Source organism: Hipposideros armiger, unplaced genomic scaffold, assembly GCF_001890085.2.
Source record: "Hipposideros armiger isolate ML-2016 unplaced genomic scaffold, ASM189008v1 scaffold_309, whole genome shotgun sequence".
Taxonomy (NCBI): Eukaryota; Metazoa; Chordata; class Mammalia; order Chiroptera; family Hipposideridae; genus Hipposideros; species Hipposideros armiger.
In genome coordinates, this window is record NW_017731659.1 from 1,354,375 (window position 1) to 1,364,263 (window position 9,889).

Below are 9,889 nucleotides of genomic sequence, written 5' to 3' on the forward strand. Positions count from 1 at the left end.
ATGAGAGAAAACAGTTCTGCTCACTCAGCAGTTCAGGGACCCAAATTCCTTCCAAGCTGTGGCTTCATCATCACCTAAGACCGTGTCATCATCTGCTTGGTAGAAGCCAAGTTACCACCATTTCCAGGTTGCTCATGGTAGAAGGGAGAAGATATTGTACAGCTGGCATACCCCTAATCTCAGGCCTGGGTCCAGGAGTGGAAAAATGTTATCTGCACTCACATTTTATGAGAGAAAACTTGGTACTAGATAAACTCAAATCCAAGGAGCAGGGCGGGTGGTGACTGGCCTAGCGTCATGCCTAGGAAAATGCAAAGAACAGGTCTTAGGGAGTCACTACCAATCTATGCCACAGCCCATCCGCCTGGCCACCAAACATGTGTGTGTGCACAATCCCCCACGAGTAGGACACTCAACCTTTCTACATGGGGACACACCAGTCCACCCAGTCACAGCACTGTGATCTCTGAGTGATGCCCAGACCTCTCCATCAGGTTCAGATCTGGGTCCTTATGGCCCAGGGACCTGTCAGCTAAAAGACAATTTGTCCCACCCACCTGACTCACAGACAATATGAAACAGAAAGTGAGGCCACAATGAACATGCCCATTCAGAAGACACAGTATGGTCAACACACAGTTGTCCCAGGGCAGGGATTGTGAGGCCCTTTGCCCTGGCAGTGAAGGGTCAGACTGCTCTCATTTTGCCTTCTGGAAGATTCCCCCTTGTCTACTGTCCTCATTTGAAGTAGGTATCAGAATGTCTACCCTGAGGGCTGTTTGGGGGTCTGAACAACTGAGTGCACTTATGGTTTCTTTGGAAAAAGCAATGCCCTGGGGGATGCATCAGGGATCAGTCTGTTAGCTTACAGTCATTTCATGAGCCAGGAACCACACTTTATGCTATGTTCTCTCATAATTCTCAAGCCTGCTTCATTTCTTTGCTTCCTCACTCTAGCCACACCTCTCTCCTGACATAAATGGCAGTAATTTTCAGTCCTACTGAAATAACAGGCTTAAGGGAGAAGCAGCACCCCGAGTCTGATCCCCGCATTGGGGCCAGGTCCCCCATTAGTCTGATCCCCACATTGGGGCCAGGTCCCCCGTTAGTCTGATCCCCGCATTGGGGCCAGGTCCCCCGTTAGTCTGATCCCCGCATTGGGGCCAGGTCCCCCGTTAGTCTGATCCCTGCATTGGGGCCAGGTCCCCCGTTAGTCTGATCCCTGCATTGGGGCCAGGTCCCCTGTATAAGTGTTTTGCTTGATGGATAGTCTTTGAGAAAGGTTCTTAGCTACAACTGTCGGATCTCCTATGTTTGGATGACAGAAGCAGGTGGCTGTCTCAACTTTGTGAAGCCCCTACATTTCTGGACAGTCGATACTCTCTTTCATCTCTGCTCGAAAACTGGCCAATACTTGCCAAGGTCATCTCTTTTCTTTGAACATCTTGCCAGGAGTAACAAGGAGCAGCCAGTGCTCACTAACCTTCCAGTTCTTCCCATCTTTTTGAGTTACATGCAGCCTTGGAAGGCACCAGGTCTGCCTTGTAGGCTGTTGAAAGAGATAATCTCACCTGTTACTTGGCCCAGAGTCCCCACATTTCCAGTCTACAATACTGGTGATCCTGCCGCCTGCCCGCTAGGTTTTAGTAATGGCAGAACCCAACTCTCAGTACCCGTTATGATCTTCATTAGGGTAAAGACTGTTGAGTGTGCGTGTGTGTATGTGTGTGTGTGTGTGTGTCAGAATGTGTGTGTGTCAGAGTATGTGTGTGTGTATGTGTGTGTGTATGTGTGAGTGTATGTGAGTGTGTCAGAATGTGTGAGTGTGTGAGTGTGTGTGCATGTGAGTGTGTGAGAGTGTGACTGTGTGTGTGTGAGAGTGAGTGTGGGAGACGTGTGTGTGTATGTGTGAGTGTGTGTGAGTGTGTGTGTGTGAGAGTGTGTGAGTGTGCATGTGTGAGCGAGTGTGTGAGAGTGTGTGTGCTGGCTTCCTTAGGGCCAGTGACCCCACCCCGCCAGGGCTTAGGGCCAGGGTCGGCAGGTCCTGGGCCTTCACATCAGCTTCTCATTAATGGTCCATAGCAGGTTCAGTGTGCCCAGCAGCTTTTCACGGGGTTGCATTCTACAGCAGACCAAAGAACAGCTAATCAGTAAGCCTCAGGACACATATAACAGCCAATAGGATGGGCTGGATGAGCCATGGACCTGGGGTAGCAGGCTTCTAGGTTCTGGCCTCTCCTGGAACATCTCACATGTTCTGGACAATGAGGGAAGGAGGTGGCTCTTTCAGAATCTGCCTGAAAACATCAGCGGGAAGGTCAGCGGCTACCCAAAGGCCAGCCAGCTGGTCCAGAACAGCTCCTGGTGGGGCAGGGGCTGTGCCGAGGGCAATGGCACATTGGCAGGGTCCCAAGCCTGCATCAGGATGGCACATTGGGTTTGGAAGAAATTATTCAGCACAGAACAGCCCAGCCCAGACTTTCTGGACTCCCCACAGCCGAGAAAGAGGGGGGTGGAGGCGCTGCTGTCTCAGAGAAGGCTCTGCCTGGCTCCCTGGCCTCCATCTCCACAGCCTTACAGGAGGAAGCTGAATGTGTGGTTTGTGCGCACGCTGCCTCTGTGCACAGCCCAAGGGCGGGATCCTAGGGCTCTGAGGGGCTCTAAGGTGCCCTGGGCCTTTGGTAAACGTCAGAGCATAACGCTAAGGAGAGCCCTCAGGGAAAGCGAGGGCAAGTACTCAAGGCCACGCAGCAGGGGAGGAGCAGAGCTGGGGCTAGAGTCTGGCATGCCCCAGTTCCCGCTGAGGACTCTTTCTGTGCCACTACCTTCTTCCCCCACCCCACGGCTGGAGAACAACGGGGGAGAGGGTCTCATGTCTGCACCCCACTCAGGGGGCCGGGACACTCTCCTGCCATGAGAAAGCTGCTTGGGGAGGGGTTGGTGGAGATCACCTCCTGCTCCGCAGCGGGCTGAGGAAATGGACTGTGAGTTAGTTAGGTGAGTACAGGGAGACCCAGCAGGAACGCAGTGGTTTAAGGGAGACAGGGGTTTCTTTCTTTCTCAGCAAACGGACCATCTTGAGACCACATTCCACAATCATCCACAGGCAGCTCAGTGTCATCAGATCCCCAGGCATTGGCCAACCGCAGGCCACAGGGGTGCCCACCGTCTGTCTTCTGGGAAGAACCAGAGTGGCATGACCTGAAGGGTGAGGTCCCGCGTGGCACGCATGCTTGCTGGCTCGCCCCTTCACAGAGAACTTCGGTATATGGCCGAGATCACCGCAGAGGAGACTGACAGGTCAGCCTAACCCTGTGCCCAGGAAGACGTGGAAAACGGATTTCAATGGACCGTTCCCAGTCTCCACTGTGGTCTGCCCAGCTGGCTGCCAGGTATCCGTGTCATTCTCCTTCCCACAATAGAACACACTCTCCCCTCTCCAAGGAAGTTGATCCCAAACTCCACCTAGTTCCACTTCCAGACCCAAGTGCAGGGCACCTGGGGGAAAGGAAGTACTCTCCAGAGCCATGTATGGTTCCTCACGGTCCAGTGATACATAAATTGCATGACAAGTCATCTGTCCCCCACCAGCACCACCCAAGCTGCTTCCCCCACACCCCAACACAGTGGTGGACAGGGGTACGAAAACCACAGTAAAACTTCCAGGTGCAGAAGGGAAGGAGGGAAATACTCGAAGTCACTGGTGCCCAGCAATAGGCCAACTGTGAGCCCACCAACCTGGCCCTGGAAGCTTCGCCTTTCCCCGTCACCCTCTGGGACCACGTCTGAAGCAGGGGTTGAAAGGTTGCCTCGGGGCTCAAACAATCTAATCGCTGGCCAGTTCCTACCACCCTTGGCAGTTCCCTAAACAGGCTTCTGATCTAGGGGCTCCAGCTCATCGCAGGCACCAGTAACCACACCCAGAATGTTTTCTCAGCACAGTTCTGAAGTCTGTTTTATTACTTTATTTCTGTTGTGGCCCGGCACTCTTGCTTTAATTTTGGCTACTTTGGGGGGATTCTAAAAGCAGTCAGTTTGACTGGGAAGACAATACCCTTAATCTAAACTTACTCCAGGGTCGGGTCCTGTGCTGGGTGGCCTTCGAGAAAGGCTCTGAGCCACAGCAGCTGATCTCCTTCTGCGTGGGTTACAAAGCGGGGTAGTTTTCACCTCTGTGGGGTCCCCATGTTTCTAGATACTCCCTGTTCCCTGCCATCTCTCATGTCTTTCATGTAATAATTTGCTAAAAGCCACAAAGAGCACCAGCCAATGTACACTAATATTCTAGCTCTTTCCAACCATGTCTCCTAGAGCTACGGGCTCAGCCAATACATGATCAGCCTTCCAAAGTGTCATAAAAATGGTTTGATCAAATGCTTTTTCCAAGGTATAATAGGGGTCTCCAACTTTCCAGCAGGTAATATCTGTGCCCTCCCGCCATGCAGCAAAGCCGCTAAGTCAATGCCTCGTGTTGTAGGGATTTGTTAGGACAGCAACCCCACTGCCAGTACTAATTTTTGTTTATTTAGGGTAATGAAAGACTGCTATAATAGAGATCCAATAATGATTTAGTGGCTCGAAGGAGATAGAAGTGTGTTTCTTTCACATGTAATAGTCTCTGGTGCTCATTTCAGATTGGCAGGCTGTTCAGGTCCACAGCTCACCAGGAGCCTGGGTCCTTCTATCTTATGTCTCTGCCATCCCAGAGGCCAGTGGCCTTGTCGGCTTGATCACCCCTGGGTTGCAGGCACATCCATGTTCCCACTTTGAAAAGGGAAAAGAGAACATGGGGCGAGGGAGGGGCCCACCTTAAGGCTGACACACTTCTCTTCCCGGTATAGCCATTGGCAAAAAACTTAATCACGTCAATAGACCTACGTGAGCACAAGAGCATCTGGGACACGGTCTAGCTGTGTGCCCCGGAGGAAGGGGAAAATCAGTGTTGGTGGACAATGAATGTCTCCAACATGGGCCTGGGAGCTGAGAGGACAACCATCTATGTAGGAGCCCCTCACACTCACCCCACACACAGGCCACGACGTGCTTATTCCTCATCCAGGACACGGGACCAGCACACCAGCATTACACGTATTTGTTTGGTGACTCTGCCGTGTCCCCACAGTCCTGTCTAAAGTGCCGCCCACCATCGTCCCCTGTGGGCCAGCGGGCGCCTGAAGGTGCTGCACAGCAGCACCGGGTGCCTCCCGGGAGACGGAAGGGCGTGCCAGCCCGGGTTCTCCGAGAAGCAGATGCCAAGATGGGATTAAGCCTGCAAGCATTTCATGAGGAGATGTGCCTGTGCGAAATGAATTAGAGAGGAAGCCAGCAGGCTGAGGTGCCAGAGGGACCCTGAGAGAAGGAGCGGGGAGAGCTGTCCATGGAAGCAGGCTCACAAAGCTTTGGCACAGCCATGGGGAGCCAAAAGCCACCAACAAAGAAATCTTATGTCTCCCAGGAACAGTTCCGCCTTAGTCTCCTAGCCACGCACATAGCCATTGGTGGGGAGCAGCCCGTGGGGGGCCCGGGATGCGTTTCAAAGCCAGAACTGCTCTGCTCTGGTCCATTACATCCCCTGTAACAGGTGGTCTGCAAGGCCCTGTCAGGGCTGCCACGGGGCTTACGTAAGACTGGGGGTCATTGTCAAGAAAGAGGATAGGCTTTGAATTAAAAAAAAAAATACTGTGTTGTAACCCAGCTCACCGCTGACTAGCTGTGTGGCATTGGGCAAGACACGTAACCCCTCTGAGCCTCAGTTTCTCATCTGGAAAATGCCTGGGAAACATTATCAGGATGAAAGTAGAGTACCCACAGAAGTGCTCGCTGAATGGTGGCCCTTATGCCCTCCCATCTTGCCAAAGCCCAGTGGACCGACAGGCTACCCAAATGTGCTCCCTGAGGGACGACGCTCAGGTCCATGGCTGACCCCACTCCCTGGGATCACAGACAGCCCTTCCCTTTCAACCCCACACCAAGCAGGCCCAGATTTGGCACACAGTGGGCTGCAGAGGCCAAGCTGGCTTTCAAAACAGTCCAAGAAACATCCTGATAAATATCTCCCCCTGGGCCAAAGAGAAATATTTAGAAGAGGCTGCTGGCCAGGGCTGGAATGGCCACTTGTTACCTTCTCTGGGATCCAGCTTGTTTGAAAACTGGTCACCCAAGCTAACACTGTGGGCTGAGGCCCAGACGGGTTAGGGAAGGTGGGGGCGTCTCCTTGAGCGAGCCTGTAAATCCCAAAGCCTGTAAACCCAGACAGCTGGGCAGGCTCCCACCCACCCCAGGCAGTGCCAGCTCTGCAGCTCCTCCAGAGGATCTCTGATTTTCTCTCTCCTCCGATGCCCATTCTCCGGAGCACTTTCTACCTCACCTTCCTTCCCCTCTATTCTCCATGGGCTTCTTTCTCTCTCCCAGGGTGGCCCTTAGTCTTCTTGGTCTCTTGACATTTTCTGGCTCCTGACTGTCTGTTATTTCCCCATCTCTCCATGACCTGAGTTTCCCTTCTCGCCAAGGGTCTCATTCCCGCTCCATCTTTCTGGTTCTCATGCTCTCCCGCTCTTGCAACCCATGTCTCTCCCTCTCTTTCCCCCTCTTCTACCATTTGGCCTCTCAGCCCAGCCCAGCTGCCTCCTTGGAGCTGTGCTGCCGCCTTGGAATGCCTTCAAGCCCCAGGGAAGAGCGGAGCCCCAGCAGTTCCCCGGGGACCTCAGAGGCTCCCTCTCCCATCTCCCTCCCTTCCTCCTCTGTGCAGGGCAGAGATGTTCAGAACCGGAGAGCACCCCAGACCAGCCTGCTGTCCCTGACACTGCAGCATCCCAACCTCCCCCTTCCTCGCCCAGCCCCTCTCTGTCCATGTAACTGCCTCTTCCAAACTTCTTTCTGTATCAAACCCTTACAACTAAAGGCCAATTATAGGGAAAACTAAGAAACTGGGACAAACAGGAGATGACTTCTATAATAGAGTGGGGAATGGGCTTAATTAAATGTGGAGCATCTACTGAATAGAATAATTTTAAAACAAACCAGGAGGTAGGCAACATGGGCATCAATCTTCCTCACTGCCCCCTCACTCATTTTCATCCAACAAACATTTCGGAAGCACCGACTGGGTGCTGGGCCCTGCCAGAGACTGAGCAGGAACTGGAGTGAGAGGATGTGGTCCCCACAACAACCCGCGATACTGGGGGTTGGGGAGGCTGAGGAAGGGGCTGAAGGTGGATCAGAGAAGGGGGCTTTCTAGTGGGGAGAAGGGCACTGGCAGGGGTGTGGTGCCCAGAGGGGAGACACCCTAGCCAGGATCTCAGGCCCACAGTGTGTGACACCCACCAGGAAGGTTTGGGACACCAGCTCTCGAAGAGTAGAAACAGGAGCTACCACTAAAGATGCAAGATAAGATGGGGGTGGGGGGAGCAGACTGAAGGAAAAGAATGGGGGGTGGGGACTCAGAGTTCAGCCACCCTCCTCCCACCCCAAGGAGTTGAAACCAGTCTAGCCATGGCAGAGACTGGAATCAAAGCATCCACCCACAGCCGCCCTCACCAGGCTGCGGCATTGGCGATAAGAGCCTCCTGTCCTAAGTCCCCACCACAATGTAACTGGCTTCACTGGGGACTGCGATGGCCAGTGTGCACCCAGGAGCTCGCACAGCACCGAAGACCCAGTCTCCAAGGCCCGAAGCCTGTCCTCCTCTCTCTGAGCCAGTGAGGACATTCCTTCAGGCTCTGTGGGTTCTATTTTTGTTTCTGTTTAATTCCCTCTGCTCTCTGGGGTTTTCTGCAGAGCCCAGGGCTAGGAGAGGTGCAGTGTGAAGAGGGAAAGGAGTTTCAGATCCCCTGCGGGGCTGAGCTGAGCACCAGCCCCCACCACCAGAGGGCACTGCAGAAGAAAAACAAAACAAAACAGGGCGACCTGGAGAGAGGAGTAGGAAAGCACCAAAGCTCTCTGCGCCTCCCTAAACTATTCAGCTAGACATGGCCGTCAACTGGGGAGTAATCCTGGAGGGTGGGCTAGTAGGGGTCCTAAATGTGGGGGTCCTGCCCTCCTCAATCGAATGTTGTTTATTATCCCATCACCACCTGCTAACCCAGAGAGTTGAGGGCGGAAAAGGGGTGTGGGCAGCCGCTGTAAAGCACTGGACAGACTCATGTGATGGAAGGGGCACAGACTCATGTGATGGAAGGGGCACTGGACGCAGAGTCAGGGGAGCTGGCTGCGCCTCCCACACTACTCTCTCTGTGACATTTCCCTAGCTGCTAAATAAAAATACATTTCTCATCTGTAAATAAAGGGGGTGGGGAGACTCAGCGGTACCCAAGCGCCCTTCAGGCTCTGACCAGAGATATGCCCCACCCTCCTTGCAGAACCCCGAAGAGGGCATAGTGAAGGGCTGGACAAAGCGTCGGAAACAACGGCTATTTGCTCCCGCAGCAAAGGGTCGTCCGGCACGCCTCTGAGTCAGTGCAGGGGGCGCGGGGCCCTCACCTGCACACGACAGTGAGGGTACACCCACAATCTTCGCCCAGCTCGGGCAGGCTTCCAGCCCTCCCTCGGGTCCCACCACCCAAATATTCCCGCTTGAGTCTCCCACTGCTAACTCCAACATCTTCCCACCCGCCGTCAGGAACGGGCGCCAATGAGTGGGGTCTTCTGCGGTAGGTATGGGGCGATGACCCTGACCCAAGCCTTCCTGAGAGGTCAACTGCACCGAGGAGGGTGTTCTCCGTCCTCCACAGCCTCGACCTTGGCCTCACAAGCGACTTCACTCTATCCTGGACGCCAGCGATGGGGAGCAGACCTGGGAAGCAGGAGCGCCCTGAGCCTGGTGTGGCTCCACTTGGGGAGACAGGCAATGGACCTGGGCACCAGGGACGCGACCTCATTCCAATGACTGAAGCTGGTGGCGTTTCTTCCACTCGGGGATCCCTAGCCTCCCATTCCATCCACATCCTTCCTACACCTCCCCCAGTCTTGGTTCAAGAAATCAAGAGCCTGGAGAAATGCACTGTGCAAATATACTGACTTTATTTGTCTCAGTTTCGGAGACTCAGACATATCCAGGTAAAAAGATCGTTAAATAAACGCTGTCAGCCATCGCAATGCAAAAATAAATATCAATCCTCCGGTCATAGCAGGAGCTGCGCTGCGCCCCAAGTCCCATCCGCCGCGTCTAACAGTTATAAAAGTGTTCAGCGAGAGTGTGTTGGCGTGAGTGTGAACGGTTGTGCGCTGGGGGGCACGGTGGTGGGGCGGTGTGCAAAATCGGAGTTGCAAACCACCGGACAAGGGCGTGGAGCAGCTCTCCGGGAAGCCCTCAAGAAGCGGGCGACTCAAAGCCGGCGCGCCTTCCCGCACACACTCACAGCAGAGTTCGTAATAGGAAGAGTTAAAAAAGAAACATTTACAATGGCAAAGAAAGCGGCCCCCTCCCTGGCGCGCACGCTCGGATCCAGGGCGAGCGCGGCGCTGGGCCGGCGCACAGAGCAGTTCGCAGCCGGGCGAGAGTCCAAGAGCGCGATGGGGCCGCGGTCCCGGGTCCTCAGGGGTTCCCGGGACGCGGGGCCGTCTCCGGTTTGCACGCTTGTTCCCGGCGGGCGCGGAGACGCGCGAGTCCCTGCAGCGGGCGGCGCCCCTCACAGGGCCGAGTCAGAGTCGCTGGAGTCCAGGCTGTTCCTCAGTTTGCAGCTGCTGAGCTGCTCCCTCTGCAGCGACAGGCTCTGCGTGCTGCGGCGCAGGCACTCCAGGCTCTGCAGGAACGACTTCTTGGCCTTCTCCTCCTCCATGGGGGACACCCCCTCCTCCTCCACCTCCTGGATCTCATCGAAGGTCACGGGCTGCGTCTTGAAGCGGGACTGGCGCGGCCGCCGCAGCCGGCCCTTGCCCTTTGTCAGCTTGG

General features: G+C 54.7%; 2 protein-coding genes across 2 annotated transcripts in view; both read right to left on the bottom strand.

Annotated features, from left to right (window-relative positions):
* ACCSL (1-aminocyclopropane-1-carboxylate synthase homolog (inactive) like) overlaps positions 1 to 9,889 on the bottom strand; it is a 135,232-nt gene that overhangs the window by 86,382 nt on the left and 38,961 nt on the right. The window lies entirely within an intron of this gene.
* Positions 8,997 to 9,889, bottom strand: part of CUNH11orf96 (chromosome unknown C11orf96 homolog) — a 6,201-nt gene continuing 5,308 nt past the window's right edge. Inside the window, exon 2 of the mRNA XM_019659946.1 lies at positions 8,997 to 9,884. Within this exon, the coding sequence (XP_019515491.1) occupies positions 9,627 to 9,884 (258 nt within the window). The 3' untranslated portion in view covers positions 8,997 to 9,626. The remainder of the gene's footprint in view (positions 9,885 to 9,889) is intronic.